Below are 19,345 nucleotides of genomic sequence, written 5' to 3'. Positions count from 1 at the left end.
TATTCGGTTAGAGTGAAATAATTTAATACTGTAAAACAGACATTTCATAGGTCTTTTTATAAAGGTTGTTCGAATAACGAAGAAGGAAAACAGAAGATGAAGAATAACTTCGTTTATTACAATCGATACAATAGTATTCCAGGATTCAGAAATTTCGTGGATTATTCAAAGTTTATTCCAAGCCTTTGACCATTCTTTGTTACAATCGGAAGATTATAAGACTGCTGGTAGAATAGCACAGCCGTGATACTGCAACAATCTTGTCAGGCGAGCGAATTGTCTTGAAACATTCCTTTCAAAGTAACGCCTGCTTATCTTCTGTTTATGAGAATCCTGCGATCGCAATGTCAACCAATGATATGTACTATACACGTATTTCGCTTCTATTTTCCGTCCACTTATCATAAGTGGCAAAAAGGGGGGTGTAGCATATAAATGTACAATAAAGAATCGAACGCCTGTGCGTGCGTAGTATGTCATAATGCGTATGAAATATAGAGAAAGAAATAAAGAGGGAAAGAAAAGGAGTCAGAGAGGAGGCGTGGGGATAAGAGGATGCGCACGCGTTACGGTTATACGGCAACGAGAAAAATAGTTGCTGGTGATCAACAAAATCTGTCTAATCATTCCATCGTTTGCGTCTCTTCTTTGCAGCAAACATGTATATTCTTTCCGTGAAGAATCATTCATCATCCAAATCAAGTTTTGCACATTTGAATGATACGATGGCACTTGTTCGTCGATAAGCGTGTGCCAATCGAATTCATTCGTTTCAGTTTGTTTTATTTTGCTCCGCTCATGTCGTTTTATTGTTTTTCGACATATTATGAGAAGCCCAGTTTAACGAAGTTTTCCACGAATTACAAAGAGCTTCATCAAATTTACTCCTAAAATGTTTTTGTGCCTCGCTTTCAGACATCTCAAGTACCTATTTATGAACAATCGCATCAAACCTCTAGCTAACACATGTACTCTTTCTAAGTTTAGAAGGAAAGAAAAAAAACTGATAACGTACCAGAGTATCTCTTAAATAATTAAGATCTTTTTCCGATGATAATTCAGGTAATCCCGTTGATATCATCATAGCAAACAATGATAATATTAGACCTCCATGTTGTCGTAGAACGAGAAAAGCTTGTTCGCAGTGACTCTGAAATCGTTGAAATTCAACTGCTTGACCCTTCTTTGTCTGACCCTTATTTATCACGTGTACGAAATCATTGGTCAACACGAAGGGCACGCGTTCACGCCTGAATCCAAATTTCTCTTTAAAATGTCCAAGTATGTGACCAAAATCAACGTGAAACAATTGACCGGTTTTCTTCACCATTATATTGTCCGAATGTCTATCCGCAATTCCGAGAACATACGTAGCCACGCAATAACCCGCGCAGCTTAAAGTAAATTCCTCGATAGCTCTATTCAACGCTGTCTCGGTGTGATTATGGTCTTTCAACCAAGCAAGTAAAGATCCTCGCCTAATAATGATACAAAAATAATTTGAAGAATATAATACAGATTGTGTGTCGTAAAGATACATAATATCTCTATTTGAATATACCTAAAAGCAGCAGTTGCCGAAAAAGTGCCTTTTTCCTTTTGAATATTTGCAATCGTTTCTGCATTTAGAACCACCTCGATCATGCCAACTCTATTTTCCGTTGATATGCAACCGTAAGGATTCATACGTAAATCCAAACCTTCTTTTTTCCACAGCTTATCCATGATTCGTAACATCTGCAGCGTAAGCATATCTTGCCTCAAATCATCTCCATGTTTCAATATCAAGTAAATATCATCACCGAACGGATCAGCATTTTCAAAAACTAACCAAAGTGGCCGCATTTTGCTGTCCATTACTCTACATTTCTCGATTCTGTAAACGATTGATACTTTTGTAAAAAGACCAATGTAAATAATAAAGTTACTTAAGATAATGAATTCAAGTTTCTGCGTATCATCTTAATGCAAAAGCTTACTTGATGCGTTTCCATCGAAAACTTGGATCCAATGGATTTAAAACGTTTGACAACGCATCTTGACAATGAGGTTCTTGAATAAATTCTTGAAATCCTTGTAACGTGGCTTTCCGATCTTTTCGCTGTTTTATTTGTTCAGAAGCACATTTCAATTTGCCCAAACATTCCATTTGTTTAAAGAGCGATCGCATATGCTGTTGGCTTCCTCTACAATACGCTTCTAATATTAAACCAAAACGAACCGATACAGAACCCACTTGCATCTCCGATCTAGCAAAAAGTGTTCATAAAAGAGAAATAAATGATTATATAAGATATAAGTGAACTCGAAGAAATACGACGAGTACGAAATGAAAGAAACGAATCGAATACAAATGGAAAATATACAATACCAACCTAAGATGCCAGAATAAGAAATGACCAATGCTTCGATTGTTAAGAGCGCGTCTCAGTAGAAACTCCGTCAGTTCACAAGATAAATAATTTTCGTGTTTTAACGCTTGTACCAGCTGCAATAGATAAAGGCTCAAATCTTCGTCGCTGACATCCATTAAACAACGCACAGCAAAACTTCGAACATTTTGATCAGCATAAGCATAATCCAATAATTCAAGTGCCTTTTCGACGGGTAATTTGGGCCACTGTTGCACCAGCGCCGTAGCTTCAGCTACTTCCCTGTATACGTCGAGAATCGGAAAGTAGATTTAAACGTTCTCTTTTTCTATGAAAATGGACGATGTTAAAATAACTCCTATCATTTGGTATTTCGAATATTTAGATTTTCACCTATGATCGTTCCATTCCACGCAGTGCAACAACCTGGCCAACAGCGTGGGTATCTCAAGAAGACAGTGATGCCTTAATGTCCACATTATCTTTCGTTCTTGCTCGTGAAGCTCGTGTAGTGGATCTCTATCCGCTAATAATCGAAGTTGCTCGAGTTGCTGAAGCTTACCGACATCAGATTCTTGATCAGGTTCTTCTTGGATCGAACGTTCGGCAGATGATTCCCGTAACTTTCTCGCATATTCCACCATTTTCTCCGGAGTTGGATAAAGAACGGATTTGTCTTTCCCATAACTAATAGAAATACACAAACAGACAAACAACTCTAATGTATATAGGATGACGGAAGCGGAGTATAAAAACGTAGATTTTTCAGAAAATAAAAGGAAGAAAGAAGAAATAAGAGAAAGAAAGAATAAAAAGACTTACTTACTTTGGAAATGTCAACATTAAAGCAGCCGCTCTATCTATATGGGGATTTGAGACTACCGTTCCGAGAGGATGCAGAAGATCGTCGTTTTGCATGTCCTCGGCATACGTCCATGTATAAAGTGTCATTGCTCCCGTTTTTAATTGAGATTTAAAGTCATATATGGTTGTATTCGCCCAGCATAATGGATTTATAAAAAATTCCTGTTTGGTATCTTTAACTAGTCTACGACTTTTCAGTCCTTTCGCAGTCTTACTAATTTCATATAGAACAAAACACAGCCTAGCCATTCGCGGTATATCCCGCACTTTTATATCAAACCTCAACGGTTCCTCCCATTCGCAACTTCCGTCGGAACTGACAATAGTTTCTTTAGTCTTCTGGCTTTCACACAGAGATTTTCCACCATGAAAAAGACCAGCTTGAAGGCCAATCTGTAGAAACGAGAATTAAAGAAGAAATATAAATCAGCTGCTGTAAAAGATGATATCTTGAAACGAGTCACGTTTACCGATTACCGAATCGTGATTTATACCTCAACGGTACGATGGGCTGCATCGCAGTTTAATCGTGATATACCATTCACAGTAAAAACAAACGGTTCCTCTATTTTCCAAGCAGATATATGTTTACCCTTCTTACGTAGAGTTAACGTAGAAAAGGAAGGCCTTGTACGCTGTAAGGTATCCACTTCTACGTTCTCTGCAGTACTTTCTTGATCAACAGAGACACTATCTCTATTTAGAGTAACCAATGTAGGAGTAATATCTTTCGCCAAACAATCTTGAATATAACTAAATTGTATTAAAGGATAATCTCCAATTAAATACTCTTCCTGTCCGCAAACCTTTAGAGTAAAATCGTTTGGGTGTCCTTTTGACATTAAAGTGTTTGCTCGTTTATTTAAAATAGATACCAATAACTGATATGGCGTTGTAGTATGTGGTATTTGAAATGTGAAGGCCGTCTGAAATCAGATTGCAGTTGCACGCAAATATTGTACATATGTCTTTTAGGAAGATAAAATAGCTTTTGTCTTTTAACGTTTAGATTCAAATATTCCGCCTTTTAATGTACAGGCGGAACGGAACCGGAAATAACGGAAACAAGGATCGAAGAAGTGGAAAGAGGGGGACAGATGAAGAGAGAGGGAGAAAAGAAATTGAAACAGAAAAGAAAAGCATATCAACAACAGAGGTCTGTGCTTTTTACGTACCAACTGTAATTGAAAAGAAACAACAATGAATTGGTTAGGTAAGATAAACAACGTGTGCGTGTGCTGAATGTTGAGTTTTCAATAACGTTCGTCGTGTTTAAGTTTGAATGTACAAAAGGGAACTTAACCTTTAATTATGTTGTCACGAAATTCAATGAATGAAGAGTGCAATGAAGAATATATCGAAGATTCTGAGATACTTAATCAGAGTCGTTCCTATAACGTATTAAAAGCTGAATACGAAAAATGCAGACAAGAAAATCATGATCTAAAACGAAAACTTCGAGTAAACGAAGCAATGCTACGAGAGGTTCATGAGGCAAATGAAATACTTGAACGTTCTCATGATCAACGAATTTCCGAAAAAAAACAATATATTTTAAAAGTCGATGAAAAGTAAATATACGAAATTTCTATGTAGTAAACAATCGTTTGTTAATCTCTTTTTGCTAGATTCTTCTTCTATTCTTTCTATTTGTTTTTCGTTTTAGACATCGCACTCTCGCGAAAGAGTATGAAAACACAATTTTGAATCTAGAAACGAAATTAGAGCAACAAGCGGAAGAAATTGAAAAATTACGACAATGTGCTGATCAACGTATAAAGACGGAATGCGAAGCTGTTATCGTAGATCAATTCGAAAATCTTTCTTTCGAAACAGACAACATCTCCTTAAAAAAACGCGTCGATGAACTTTTATCGATACTACAGGAAGAAAGGAAGAAATATGAATACGCGGAAGAGTCGATCGCTGAATTAAAATCTCGATGCGACCATTATGAACATTATACTCGAGTGAGGAGCGAATTATTCATGTATTTGATATTGAAAATTAAATTATTTATACCTGTGATCGTAAATCTCATAAAATAAAATGTAAAATCCTTTTTCTATCGATAGAGTATCAAAGAACAACTAGCGGAGAAAGATCAAACTTTGGAAGAAATTCGCGCAGAGCTTTCTTTGAAACGTACAGAGCTGGAATCACTTCAAATGGATCCTACATGTAAATCACACAAAGGTAAGCACTGATGCAAATTATGCAATTTCATTACTGTCGCAGACTATCTAACTCACTTTTTTCTCAGGCAATTCAATATTTGCTGAAGTTGAAGATCGTCGGCAGAATGTAATGAATAAAATGAATGTATTACGTGAAAAGTATATGGAACTCAAACGCATATGTAAATCACAAATTATGGAAATCAAAAAACTGAGAACAGAACGTGTTGCAACACTTAGGAAGTTGGATAATGACGCAGATCATACATTTACAGAAAATGAAGAATTAGTTAAGAAATACAAAAGTAGAATATCAGATCTTGAAAACAAATTGAAGATTGAAATTAAGAAAAATAGTAATTCAAAACAATTGAATTGTAACGATACATCTTTTAGGTACAAAATGTTAACCAAATTATATTATGAAATTCTGCAATAATCAATATGTTTTTGTTCGTTGTTGTCTTTCTGTACTTTCTTGTTTCTATTTTTGAAATTGTAGGTATTTTCAATCTCTGGTAGATACTCAGAAAAAAGAAATGGAAGAACTTCGTATAAAAGTTGAAGATCTTTCTACAAAACTTCTGATGCAAGAAGAAACAAAAATGAACATTACTAAACAATTACATTATTGGCGTTACAAAGCTTCATCTTTGGAGGTAATTGTTTTCATTTTTGGTGCCTATAGAAATGAGAATGATCTTGCATAACCATTTTTATATTTTTAAAGGTTCAAATGTACGCTATGCAAGCAGAATTGAGATTAGATCTTATGAATGATGCAGAACATGGAATTTCAAATGTACCCAAAGATCTCACACATAGGGCAGAACATGAAGTTTCAAATGTACTCAAAGATCTCACACATAAGTATAATACTGGTGCAACAATTGACGAAAAACAATCGACTTCTAACCAAAGAATAAAAGGTTCTGCTCATGCACTTCCATTAAATTATTCTCTTGAAATTGAGCATACTGGTTGTTCAATTGAGAATCCAGAAGAATATAAAACCCACAAACAATTAACAGACAAAGAAAATAGCAACAGTACTAGCAGTGATGTAAAAGTCAAGATTATTACACCAAAAAAATCATGCAAATTTGAACATAACCAAAGTACTAATAACGATGAGAACAAACCTTTCCACTCTGTGGAGAATACAGCCATTAAGAAGAGTAAGGTCTCACCAAGCACAACAGAACATGAATATCCTGTTGTTTACATACCAACTAATTTCAATGATTAATAAAAATTTGTTATATAACATGCATACCCGATATAGAGAAATATTTTTTAATTTTTATATACAAGTGACAATAAACGTAATAAAGCAGCTATTATCTTACCTCTGTATTCTCAAATTTAGTGACAAGAACGATATTCCCATCTTTTAACCGACATTCAATATTTTTTGGTATTGTGGCAGTTGGTGCTAATCGGGTAGGAAACTGGTAACGTACTTTTTCCATCCAAGACTTCTTTTGTCTTGCCATTGCAACTTCATCTCCTAAAACTCTCATTTTCCATCTGAAGTCATTCACTTCTGAATTCTTTAAGGCTGTAAACTCGTGTAATCCTTTTCCAATGAGAAGACCAATTTGGGAATCTAAATTTCTATCGCTTTTAACACCTTCACGTTCTATAACTTTAAGCACAGAACAAAATGGTTTTATATCACATAAACGTCTTGTTTCATCTCGTAGTTCTTCTGCTTCTGCATTAGAGTTGATACATGAAAATACATAGGACGGAGCATCTTTTAATGTACCATGAAGAGGATATTTGCTGGCTTCATCCCAGAGGTCCTGTGTAAAAATATATATTGACATTGATATTTTAAGTTACTCTTGTTTATAGCATATAAAAAAACAATATTAGTCTTGTTATGCTTTATTAAATTTTTGACCTACCTCTTTAATTTCAGCCAAAGTGATATTGCGATTAGTCTCTAAGGGTATAACGACCCCATTTGGCATTAAACAAGTTAGTTCAACAACTTCCGTGGGTGATTTTGCCCAAAAATTGTAAGTATACACACTCGGTATATGTACCATCGTGTTAAATCTTCTCTTTAGGATGTAGAAAAATTTAATAAAATACAAAGAACCGTAGCTCAAATGCAATTAATTGAAGAAAAAAACACGAAATGTATCGTGCAAGTCGCATCGCGACCGAAAGTATCCTTTCTCTTTTAAGCAATATGACTTCATTGAAACATTTGATAACAAGCTGTATAATACAGAAAACAATCATACGATCAACATATCTTTTCTATGGATCTTTTTCTTCATTTTTACAGCCATACATACGACTGTAAATTTTATTCAACTATGAATTTCGTAAAGTTGTATACTGAGGCTAAATAGCAAACTTGCTTGGTTTTTTTACTAATTATTATCGATTGTATTTGTAAAGTTCAGTCCATCGATATCTATTGTGTGCTTTAATACAAAATGTAACTTTGTTCGACTTGGATCACAACTAAAGTCCATACAATCGCTTCTTTCTGTGTACGATACACTACTAGTCAGCCATTATTTTTATAAATGCATTCTACCCACCTACTTACACGTACATTTCAGTATATACGTGTATATCAAAGCAAAATTAGTCTCTTTTTCTATTGGGTCTCATTTCAATCGGATTCTATGATGCTGTTTCTTTAACTTCTTCATAATGCCTTTTAACTCATACTTCTTACTGTATATTTAATTTAATAATCTCATATCATAATACAATATTTCTAGTCCAAATATTGATCATTGTTTAATTTCACTATACAAAATAAAAACATAAATATACGATAATAATGTAAAAGTCCCTACTTGGCTCCGAATTAAAAAAGTTCTAGATGTTGTTATTTGTTAATTCAATTTGACAAAAAAGTTTCTAAATACAGATCAATCAACGTGAAATGTGACATACTAATTGTAGAACCTTTTTACCTTCTATTTTGTCTACCCTGCTGGTTACCGATTTATTCGTATGAAAATTATAATATCGTCACTGTATTATCGATTGACTTTCGAGGTTTGCCATTTTACTACGTATATTATACGCACTTACGTGATATCTACGAATTTTACGTGTCTATAATTCAGTATCAATAATCAGCAATCGAGGTAGTTGAAACGTATGAATCCCGCGAAACGATATATTGTCGCTTTTCATATATCGTTTGTTGAATTCTTGGTAATATAAAAAATTTCATTTGTGTAACCTCTTTATCAAGTAATTATTTGTATCAAAACAAATTTTAGAAGATGTACAGTTTGAGAAGATTTCGTTTCATAAAATTGTAACAGACGATTTTAATGTACTCATAACAATTCTTCGACAGATGGTCAATTACAGTGAATGACAATTTATTCTTACTTCTGGCATCTTAACGGTAACTTTCTTAACGTTCTAAGGAGAAAAGAGAAAGAAAATAGAGATCATAGTGTTATCGCGCGTGAATCTTGTGCAGTTCCGTATCACATTTTAATTTCATCAAGTTAATAAATTTCAGAAAATACAGCAAAATTTATAATAATACTTGAGTATATATTATTTAATATATTGTTTTATAGCTTTAGTAAATTTGAATCCGATGTAACGATGGATTTTATTATTTCGAAATATTTGTTTTGAACTTTTTTATTTACTATTATATTGCAGGTGCCAATAAATATTAAAAACAAATTAGGATCCACCTATTAAGCATGTTTGGTCAAACTGGAAATACCTCTTTTAGTAAGTAAAACCAATTATATCTGTAATTTGTATTCCCTATTTTCTTTTATGTCCTTATGTAAATCCTGTTTTAATTCATCTTTATTGTAGGTAGTTTTAATACACCAACGCAATCCAGTCCATTTGGACAATCTGCGTTCGGTAAACCAATTACTACAACAAGTTTTGGTTCTGGTGCTACACCAGTCTTTGGCAGTGGCAATACTTCTCTCTTTAGTTCAAAGCCTGCAGGTTCTACCACTGGTGGCTTGTTTGGCAATACTACAACTCCACCTGCATTTACTCAACCATCTTTTGGAGGTAGCGATTCATAGATCATTCTACTAGCTGTAATTCAAAAGTATTTATCCATATAAATATTTGTAAAAAATATAAAATATCATTTTGTTAGCATTGATTTATAATTATCAACATACTGTCTTTTGTCTTTTTTATTGATCCTTAAATACAGTTATTAATTTGATCAACATAATGAATATAGTAAAAGTTTAAATTTTGTTATGTCTATATATTTTTCTTGATTTGCAATATGATCGAATTTTATCTGTGTAAATGAAAATATCAGATAACGAATTGTTGTTATACTAAAATTTTCTTTTCTATAGGGTTTGGTACAACAAATACGAATACCAATTTATTTGGCTCCCAGCAAAATGCAAGTACAAATCTTTTTGGTACAAACACTGCAACGTCAGCATTTGGTCAGTCAAATAAACCAGCTGGATTTGGTTTTGGTACTACATCTGGTACAAATTTATTTGGGCAACCCCAACAATCAACTCAGCAAACCACACCTTTTGGGCAAAGCAGTACCACTGGAAATACAAATTTATTTGGTGCAACACCTGGTATGTTTATAATTTATAGTTTATATAAATTATAAGAAAAATCTATTCTACTATTTGATCTAGAAAGACAGATTTGAGAAGAATCTCATTCTAGGTTTTGGCAATACGAACACAGCAACCACAAGTATAACTGGTACTGTCGTTAAATTTTCTCCTATGATTACTACTGATTCCATGTCCAAGAATGGTATATCTCATACTATATCGGTGAGACATTGTTGCATTGCGACAATGAAAGAATATGAATCAAAGTCTTACGAAGAGTTACGTTTCGAAGATTATTCTGTGGGACGAAAAGGTAAAAATTATTACGATCTATTGTAATTGTATAATTCAATTAATTTAAATTATTACATATCTATAATAATATTCTCCTGATACTTATACATGATATTATATATGTCGAGTGATTGCGAACAATACGAAGCTGTGCGTGTGCACGTGTGTTAGTATGCGCAGTTGGTTCATAGAGTCGCGTGAAGATTTAACTGATTCTATAAGATGGACTCTATCAGAGTGCTGTGTTATTGATGAGCGAGAGAGTTTTAACCAAATGAGTTGTGTTCTCTATTCGAGTACGCGAATTCTACATATATCATGTTATTTGTATTTCCTTTGATGCTTAGGACCCAGTACAGGAATCTTTGGTGCACCAGCACAACCTTCACCTTTTGGTAATGCAGGGGCAGGTACTAGTACTGCAACAACGGGTAAAATATTCTAATGCAAATTAGTTATTGCATATTTACTAGATGTTATACTTCAGGACTAACTAGCTTAACGTTTATTCTTAAAATTGTACTATTTCTATTGTTTATCTTCTCGATAATTGTTTCATATCTTAAATTAGGCTTTGGTGGAATGAGCGCTGGTTTTGGAGCGACCACACAGTCTGGCTCAAGTGGTCTATTTGGAAAGCCTATAAGTACTTTTGGTACACCCTCGACAACAACAACAAATAATTTTGCTTTTAATTCTACTCCAAGCACTAACCTGTTTGGTACTAATACCCAGAATAAACCATTTGGTAGTAAGTATCTAATTTTTCAAATACCATTGGTAATTTTCGTTGTTGCTAATGCCACTTTAGAATCGGTGTCGGTAAACACGTCTGTATAAATTGTTTATATGTGCAAAATACAACTAGTTTTATCTACAGCAGCAGCTCCAACCCCACTTTTTCCAACCAGCAATACTAACCAAACTGCTGGTACAGGTTTCGGTGGCATTAATACGGGTCAAAACACTGCTTTCGGCTCCGCATTTGGATCAACGCAACCGAATCAGGTAATACAAAGAAGAAATAAGAGAAACTTTTCATTAATCATCAATCATAACCATCGATCGTGATTGTATCTGATCGATGTTAACATTCTTATATTTATCTTCTTACAGAGTCTATTTAACCAAAACAAATCAGCTTTTAATGCACCTTCCACATCGTCTAGCACTGGATTTTCCACTTTTGGTCAAACACCAATGAGCAATACGGGTACACCTTTATTCTGTTCTAAATCAACTGGAACGATAGGCTTCGGAGTAAATTCGACTTTCGGTTCGACTGCACCATCGACTTTTGGAACTGCACCAGGTTTCACTGCAGGTCAAAATTCCGGCACTTCGTTGTTTAATACACCTTTTAAGCCTGCAGGACAAACATCTGGATTTTCTTTTGGTTCAACTTCTACACCATCGTCCGGACTCGGTAAATTATTTATATACTAGTCTTTAATGTGACTATCAATGCATTATGATAATTTCAAATTTCAGTAGCCTTATATTTATTTTGTTTTATAAAGTTTATCTGTATATAATTTTCCAATAGAATAGTAAATTGAATAAAAATGAAGAGAAACAAATAAATAGTGAGGTATAACGTTTATTGTTAACGGTTATTGATGTTGAATATAAATTTATTTTATAGGTACAAATACGGGTTTAATGTTGGGTAGTGGCTCCACTTTATTTGGTCAGCAAAAATCAGGCGGTTTATTCGGGAACAGTAGCAATAATGCACCATTCAATGCATCGGGCTCGTTTGGATCTTCAACTTTCGGTAATAATACAAATGTAGGAACGGGTATTGGGACTGGATTACTCGGAGCTGGGTATTACATCGAATTTTTGACTATTTTTATTCACATCGATTACGCGATTGAAAGTATTTTAATATGTTTTGTATCTTATCATCACAGAAATACTACAAACCAAGTCAAAAGTTCCGGAACTGTGCCGGTGCATCAACAAATTTTAGCCTTGGTGTCAGCACCTTTCGGCGATTCACCGTTATTAAAAAATCTTTTACCAGTAAGTAGTTTTTAATATGTACGACTGAGAACTTATTTGAGAACTTATTAAAGCACATTTAAGTGATTTATAAATATTATTCGAATATGACATGATTTTAGGCTTCTGGTAAAACAGAAGAGTTATTAAAACCGGCAAACGCGCCATCTAAATTAATGAATGGTCAACAGTATAAGGTTACTGCTGATAATAAGTCTCCGAAAATCAAGGCCAAAGTTGTTACTCCTGCACAATTATCTAAGGTAAAATATCGATGTAATAAGAATGTTTATGTAATTGGAACTTTCTCCGCTCATAACTTACATGTATCATATATATGTGTAATGAAATTTTGTAGAAATCAATGTTCGAAGGTCTTGAAGAAGAAGATCCACTCTCGGAAGCATTTCAGCCTCGTCCAAATGCAAAGCGTTTGGTACTACGTCCGAAATCCATATCGAACTCAATAGTTCCATCGCCTACTGAAAGTTCACAAACAGTAGGGAGAAACTTACAATCTTCCGGAAAAGGAGAAGAGAAATCATCTGTAACAAATACATATATTGAAAATACAACTATCGAAACTGTAGATAAAGAAAATCATAGTCAAGATAATAATCGACAATTAGTAAACGATCGGAGATCATCTTTGTCTTGGTTGAAAACGAGCCTTCCACGAAATGCAAAAAATTTAGACGAAGAATCATACGAGGCTCAACGGTCGCTATTTTCTAGTCCGAACGCATTGTCCGAAGAAATGATAAACAATACTGTTACTGAATTGCGACCTTATGCTAACGCCAATTCATCAAATCAAAAGTGCTCTGAAATTAATACATCTGTGGATACGTCTTTAAAGAATTCATCTCTCGTTGATAAATCATGTACGGACATTGTGACTCAAAACTCTGATTCGAGTCAAGAATTGGACGATAGTACCTTTTCGACGTTACAAACTTCGAATTGGAAACCAAATGCAGCTAAAGTAACGCTGAAACGCGCTGGTTACTATACAATTCCGCCGCTTGATAAATTAGATGAGTATGTTCGCGGTGAAACGTGTATTGTACCAAACTTCACTGTTGGACGTGAAGATTATGGGAATGTGTATTTCCCTGAATCGTTTGATATATATGGCTTGAATTTAGACGAAATCGTACATTTTCGTCATAAGGAAGTCATTATTTATCCAGACGATGAGAAGAAACCACCTAGCGGAGAAGGATTAAATCGTAAAGCACAAGTTACATTAGATCAAGTATGGCCACACGATAAATCTCTACATAAGCCTATTACCGATCCTCATCGTTTAGCTGCGATGGATTACGAAGAAAAATTACGAAGAGTGTCAGCGAAACATGATACTAGATTCTTAGAGTATCGACCTGAAACAGGTTCATGGGTTTTTAAGGTAGCTTAAATCCCAAACAGTTTTATAATCTTTCTACTCTCATATTTATATTTCTGTCATGGTTATATATCGTTTCAGGTAGATCATTTTTCTAAATATGGCCTAAGCGATTCAGATGAAGAAGATAATAATGTCCCTACAGCGAATGACACGAAAAGATTAAAATTGTGTGCAACTCAGCAAAAATGTGCAACCAAGCAGGAGCAATCAAAAGTAGTTTCAGTAAGACTGTTTTACTCGTTAATTACACAAAAATTGGAGTGCCTACACGATCCAAATTTTTACAATCAATTTCTTGTTTTTAATTAGAATAAAGATACTTCCAAGGCCAATGATTTAAAAACAGCGAATACAGACTATTCAGATTTAGATACACGTGGATTTCTCTTGGAAGCAATTATCTCACGCCGATCGTTTAGAACAGGTGCGTGAGATGTATAACTTTATATTCAATTCGATCACGAATAATTCTATTTTATTTATTGTTACTATACTGTACGAAAAATTCTTTTTCTATAGATCAGAATCGTGAAAAACAACTACCGATAAGTCCAACTGGTGAGAATGCTCGCATTTTGGGTACAGACAGTCATAAACTGCAATTAATGAAGGCCAGCTTCTTTGATGGCAGCGACGAAGAGATTAACGAGGCTTATGATCAAGGTAAACTCTGATCGTGTTAAGATTATATTATTAATTTTTTTATTTATATAATGATGTTTATTCTTATTTAACATTGGAATATTATTACTATTTTAGAATCGAATCGCGCGTTATTTCTTTCCGATCGTAGAAGTTCTTTGCGATGTTTCACCAATACGCCACAAAAATTAGACGAAGATCAAAACTACGAAGCAATTTATAGTCCAATGTTACGATCTAATTTGGCAATTCATCGGACGCCAACTATTGCTTATGAAGAACCGACCCTTTCGAAGACAGGTAATATCAGGTTAATGATGTATGTAAGATTAATATTTTGTACATTGTACAAGTTACAAGGGAATCAATTTGTGCTATAGATTCCAAATTGAAACGCTCGATGGACATCGTTGCTAAGACATCAACGATATATGAAAAAGGTTTGCCGGATCCTTCGATAACTCCGGTGACTATAATTCTTCGATGTATTTCTGAAGTAATTCCGTTATCACAATCTATTATACATAAACTAGAATCTCGTTCTGTTGCTGATATTGGTAAGCAGCTTTTATCATATTCGTATTTATTAAGAATTCGTGTAAATAATGTAAATAATTATATGCTATTTCTATGTATTAATTTAGGCATACAAATGGGAAGAAGGTTTAAACCAAGCTGGGGACGTGGTTTAACATTACTTACATTGAGTACGAAGAAACAGGCTGACGATGTACAATTAAATAATTCTTTTGAACAAATTGGATCTTACGTATGTGGTCGTTCTCCAGAAGATACAACATCCGTTGGGATAGTCCAACGTATACAAATTTTGGGTGGTAGTGGATCCGGCGAAGAACGCATTAAGACATTCAAAGTAAGTTTCATTTTTAAGTACTTACATTATTTAGAATTAGACATTTTAATATTTATACTTTTATTTTCATTCTTTGTAACATCATTTAAGGAAAGTATAGAAGGTCATCTAAAAATTCAGCTGTCACATCGTGTAATGAATCCAGATGGAGACTGTCTAATTTTTGACGTAGATACAGATATTAATAAGGCGAGCATGGCTTTACACGCACATTGTAGTTTAGCCGAAGAATTTGCAGAACAATTTGCCACAGATTCCTTTGCTTCCTATGTTGCTAACGTTTGGAAACTCTGTGTAGCTCTTTGGGGAAATTTACCTGATATAAACGTTGCCACGGGTATGTATAATATGTATGTTAATTTATATTACTTGATCGTTTAATTTTTCAAATGTATTATAATTCAAATTCAAATATAATATAATTTCTTCCTCCATCCCCTCTTTCGTTTATCCTTCCTTCTCTATCTGTAATCTTTCTTCCCCCGCTTTCTTTTTTTCATATATTTTTTTGTTCCTGATATACGTCTGATATACAAGCAGAAATTATGTAGAATATGTAACGCGCATATTCTTGTCTGTTTCATTATTTTAGAAAATTCAGAAGACCATAGCGTCGTAATTGCGCGGCGAGAGGCAATCGGGGAATGGTTAAGAAACGTTATACGAAAAACTCTCGTGTTGGAGGATGCGGATATTAATTATGAAACAAAGATATTGCTTTTACTATCTGGTATGTGTACCTGATACGTATTGTATGCAATTATATAGAATTTCTGTCTTCTTTTCGACTTATTTTTCTATCATCGTCTATTTGAAAACGCAGCTTTCGAATTAGAAGAGGCATGTAAAATTGCAAGAGAAATGGGTGATCATTGTTTGGCCTTATTGATGGCGCAACTGTGCAGTGGAATGCCAATAAAGGTATTAACACAGCAGCAAATTGCATTATGGCAAAATGCAGGTGTTGATGAGAACCTCTCGTTAGATCGACTCAAGCTTTTTGCGCTGGTGGCGGGTGAACCACCTAGTAAACATTGCCCAATCAATGTCTGTGAAGGTTTTGACTGGAAGAGAGCGTTAGCTGTTCATTTGTGGTAAACACCATATTTTTATAACATGATACAATCTTTTTTCTATTTTCATTAAAATATTACAATATACGTATATCTATATATTATATCGTTCGTGTATGGTGAAGGTATTTTTCATCTCCGACTGCCTCTATAAGAGACGTATTAGACATTTACGAGGCCTCCTTTGATACAACCAAGACAAATGACGTTTATACGTCGATACCGAAACCCGAATACAAAGGAAACAATTTCGAACTTGAAATAAATAATGGGAAACCAATATATGATCTCTGTTTTCATCTTTTAAAGTTATTTTGCACTGGCAATCATACGTTGGGTGAATTATTGAATCCAGCAACACATACTGCTGATCCAATGGATTACAGACTCAGGTAATGGATCAATTTCTTTTCTCGCAATTTCAAATTCAGTTTAATTTGTAACCTGAAATAATTTAATTTGATCGCAGTTGGCTGATGCAGCAAGTACTTTTAGCTTTGGGTTATTCACATCTTTCGGAACATGTTGCCATTTTGACACATGTTAATTTTGCGACACAATTAGAAGCGTATGATCTCTGGCATTGGGCTATATTCGTAATGTTACATTTAAAAGATGCCGCAAAAAGGAAGACTGCGGTAATGAATTTATTGCAACGACATGTCGAAATAGATGATGCTAGTGATTGTCCTGATTTTATCGAGCGAGAAACGTTTTTACGAGAAGAATTGGGTATACCTTCGATTTGGATTCACCATGCGAAAGCCGTGAAAAGTTACGTAGCTAAAAGGTTAGTGGAGAGTTGGATCTATATTAATCGTACAGTACATGTTTACACATCAAACGTCGTTTCGCGCTAATGTAAATGCATGGTTGCGAAGATTTCACACTTAAAATGCAATACACAAGACGCATGGTACGATTTTACGTGGAATCTTGATTTGCATGTGTTTAGTTATGAACGAAACGGTTTGTGATGGTAATCGTAGCCGGTAAATCTAAATCTCTGTAAATTGGATAAGAAATTCTAATGATAATAGAGTTTAGTATAATTCTTAACCCAATGTAAGAGAATCTTTTTTTCTTATTTGCAGATACGGGAAAGCAGCTTTCTACTTTATTCAAGCAGAACAGTGGAATAAAGCACATGAAATTATTATTGAATATTTAGCAGCAGATGTTATAATAAACGGTATAATAAACGGTTTCATTATGAGTTAATGTTCAAACAGCGTGTTATGTTAAAGTCACGCCTTTTTGTTTATTCTCTATTGTGTTATTATAAATATTTTCATTATGTTAAAGTTATATGTATGACTTATTTTCAATTTTTGTTCAGAAAATTACGATTACCTGCGCAGCTTATTGCGTCCACTGACTCCTTTAGAATGCAGTAGCACTATAAGTGGTTGGACATATCAAGGACAATTACTCTGGGAATATATGGAAATAACTATGAATGTTGAATCTTTGTTACGTAGTGCCGATCCACGTGGAATAAGTTCTAAATTGGAATCACTAAAACAACGATTGTCAAGTCTTCCTTCCAAGATCAATCAATTTCCATGTTTAACTGCGAAACATAGGTAAACTGTTATAATTCTTCCCTTTTACATTTTCTATACAGAGCGTAAAAGATTAGTAAATCGTTAATATTTGAATATGATTATTCTTTGTGATAGGCTTTGTCAAGCGGAAATTGCAAAGAGAACGATACATTTAGCTAGGAGTTTGTTACAACTGAACGAGAATAAATCTACGTCGATATATCAACTGGTATCTCAATTACCATTGCCGGAAGACTATGCACAACAAGAGCTTCGTTTTGTCATTAATATGTGCGTGAATGAAATTATATATTAGGTTGCGGAAATCAACAATTTTCTTCTTTCGGTCAAAATAGATATTTGTGATAATACTTCTTTTTTCATGATTTTGTAATAATAATTATAATGATTCATGAAACGATTTTATGATTTGTAACTACGATAATGGTGATGAAGATTGTAGTACAATTAATTGGGACAATGGTAGTGACAACAACAACAACAACAATAATGATAGCGTCAATAATACATTCAATAGTTAAGATTTATAACTTCTATAATTAACAATTAAGAATGTTTATAAATATACATATATACATGCTAATTTGTTACTTAAGATTATAATCTATATCTATAAATATTTAAATAAGTAAATAACAAGCGGAAAAGGACCACAAAAATGACACGGTTAATGTTGTAAGTTTAGATATTCGAACGATGCTTTTAATTCTATAAAGTGACAATTAAAATACGCATGTCATTATCTCATTGTTTTAATTCTAATTATAGAAAACATTCGAAAAATTTTTCGTTCTGTATTGTATGTATTTTCAAAATATAAATCAAGTATATTACTATTATGTTATTTATTTTAATATTAGTATGTTATATTGATTATTTAATTAGATGAATTGCGAAAGACGAGACGGTTATTTTTTAATTATGTGTTTACGTTTGAAAGTGAGGAGGTATAAAGGTGGAAAAACCGTTGGAGCTTCCAAAATCCTTGGGATCTAGGAAGTTGTCTCTGCGCTTGAAAATATAGATAGGCGTTAAATCAATGATACCGAGCTTGCGCGCACGGTCATTTCGACCATCTCTATTATGGTAAGAGATTGCGAGCATCTCGGTCTGCTTGCTAGCTTAAACTTGTCCGTTCGTTCGGTTTCACTCTTTCGCAAGGAACAGCTCCTCCTCGATAGTATTCGATCTATCTCTGTTCTCTCGTATCGCCTCTGCTCGTTTTCATATCTGGCAACCTTCACCTCCTACTGTCTACCTTCCCCACCTCGGTGTCGTCAATCTAAGCTGCTCTTCCCCTAGTTCCGTTTTATCCCCGATTCCGTCGTTGCCGCTGCTGTCGCCGCTCTCATCGCTGCAGCCTCCATCGCCATCGTCATCCCTACCACGCACCACTAGCATCATCCCCGCTGGTGCCAATGTCACCAACAACACTACTACCATTACCATTAGCTGATATTCGCCGACTGCCGTCATTCCTGTTTTCAGGGGT

At 34.3% G+C, this 19,345-nt stretch overlaps 4 protein-coding genes across 11 annotated transcripts in view; 2 read left to right on the top strand and 2 right to left on the bottom strand.

Moving 5' to 3' along the window:
- Positions 1–97: 97 nt before the first annotated feature.
- On the bottom strand, positions 98–8,209 carry LOC100646352 (phosphatidylinositol 4,5-bisphosphate 3-kinase catalytic subunit delta isoform). The gene is made up of 10 exons (XM_003398638.4): positions 7,327–8,209; positions 6,763–7,221; positions 3,731–4,162; positions 3,199–3,629; positions 2,766–3,059; positions 2,376–2,654; positions 1,980–2,249; positions 1,562–1,876; positions 1,016–1,478; positions 98–928 (listed from the first exon to the last, which is right to left on the bottom strand). Exons 1-10 carry the CDS (start codon positions 7,468–7,470, stop codon positions 797–799), a joined length of 3,219 nt encoding a protein of 1,072 aa, XP_003398686.1. The 5' UTR covers positions 7,471–8,209; the 3' UTR covers positions 98–796.
- On the top strand, positions 4,300–6,761 carry LOC105666201 (protein Spindly). Of its 2 annotated transcripts, none has more exons than XM_012313292.3 (7): positions 4,300–4,449; positions 4,514–4,807; positions 4,903–5,206; positions 5,312–5,432; positions 5,500–5,809; positions 5,916–6,072; positions 6,144–6,761. In XM_012313292.3, the coding sequence occupies exons 2-7, from the start codon at positions 4,548–4,550 to the stop codon at positions 6,660–6,662; spliced, it is 1,671 nt and encodes a 556-aa protein (XP_012168682.2). In that variant the 5' UTR covers positions 4,300–4,449; positions 4,514–4,547; the 3' UTR covers positions 6,663–6,761. The 2 variants fall into 2 exon arrangements, with proteins under 2 accessions (XP_012168682.2, XP_048266082.1); XM_048410125.1 differs by having other exon boundaries at positions 4,314–4,449; positions 4,576–4,807.
- A 116-nt stretch (positions 8,210–8,325) lies between the features above and the next one.
- On the top strand, positions 8,326–18,692 carry LOC100646594 (nuclear pore complex protein Nup98-Nup96). Of its 7 annotated transcripts, XM_003398640.4 has the most exons (28): positions 8,470–8,608; positions 8,677–8,807; positions 9,077–9,151; positions 9,242–9,451; positions 9,757–9,999; positions 10,094–10,297; positions 10,626–10,709; positions 10,850–11,029; positions 11,159–11,286; positions 11,395–11,704; positions 11,924–12,107; positions 12,195–12,306; positions 12,408–12,548; positions 12,644–13,696; positions 13,775–13,918; positions 14,006–14,120; positions 14,216–14,359; positions 14,456–14,638; positions 14,719–14,895; positions 14,983–15,212; positions 15,303–15,549; positions 15,805–15,942; positions 16,036–16,306; positions 16,411–16,677; positions 16,755–17,075; positions 17,380–17,477; positions 17,625–17,871; positions 17,968–18,692. In XM_003398640.4, the coding sequence occupies exons 3-28, from the start codon at positions 9,121–9,123 to the stop codon at positions 18,146–18,148; spliced, it is 5,643 nt and encodes a 1,880-aa protein (XP_003398688.2). In that variant the 5' UTR covers positions 8,470–8,608; positions 8,677–8,807; positions 9,077–9,120; the 3' UTR covers positions 18,149–18,692. The 7 variants fall into 7 exon arrangements, with proteins under 7 accessions (XP_048266050.1, XP_003398688.2, XP_048266049.1 ...); XM_048410093.1 differs by lacking the exons at positions 8,470–8,608; positions 8,677–8,807 and adding an exon at positions 8,326–8,446; XM_048410092.1 differs by lacking the exon at positions 8,677–8,807 and having other exon boundaries at positions 8,477–8,608.
- LOC100646835 overlaps positions 11,863–19,345 on the bottom strand; it is a 94,110-nt gene continuing 86,627 nt past the window's right edge. Inside the window, exon 6 of the transcript XR_007225737.1 lies at positions 11,863–12,830. The gene's annotated coding sequence lies outside the window, so the exon portion shown is untranslated. The remainder of the gene's footprint in view (positions 12,831–19,345) is intronic.

This window comes from Bombus terrestris, chromosome 11 (assembly GCF_910591885.1).
Source record: "Bombus terrestris chromosome 11, iyBomTerr1.2, whole genome shotgun sequence".
In the NCBI taxonomy this organism is placed as follows: domain Eukaryota; kingdom Metazoa; phylum Arthropoda; class Insecta; order Hymenoptera; family Apidae; genus Bombus; species Bombus terrestris.
Note: the sequence above shows the minus strand (reverse complement) of the source record. Positions and strands in the feature narration are given on the sequence as shown.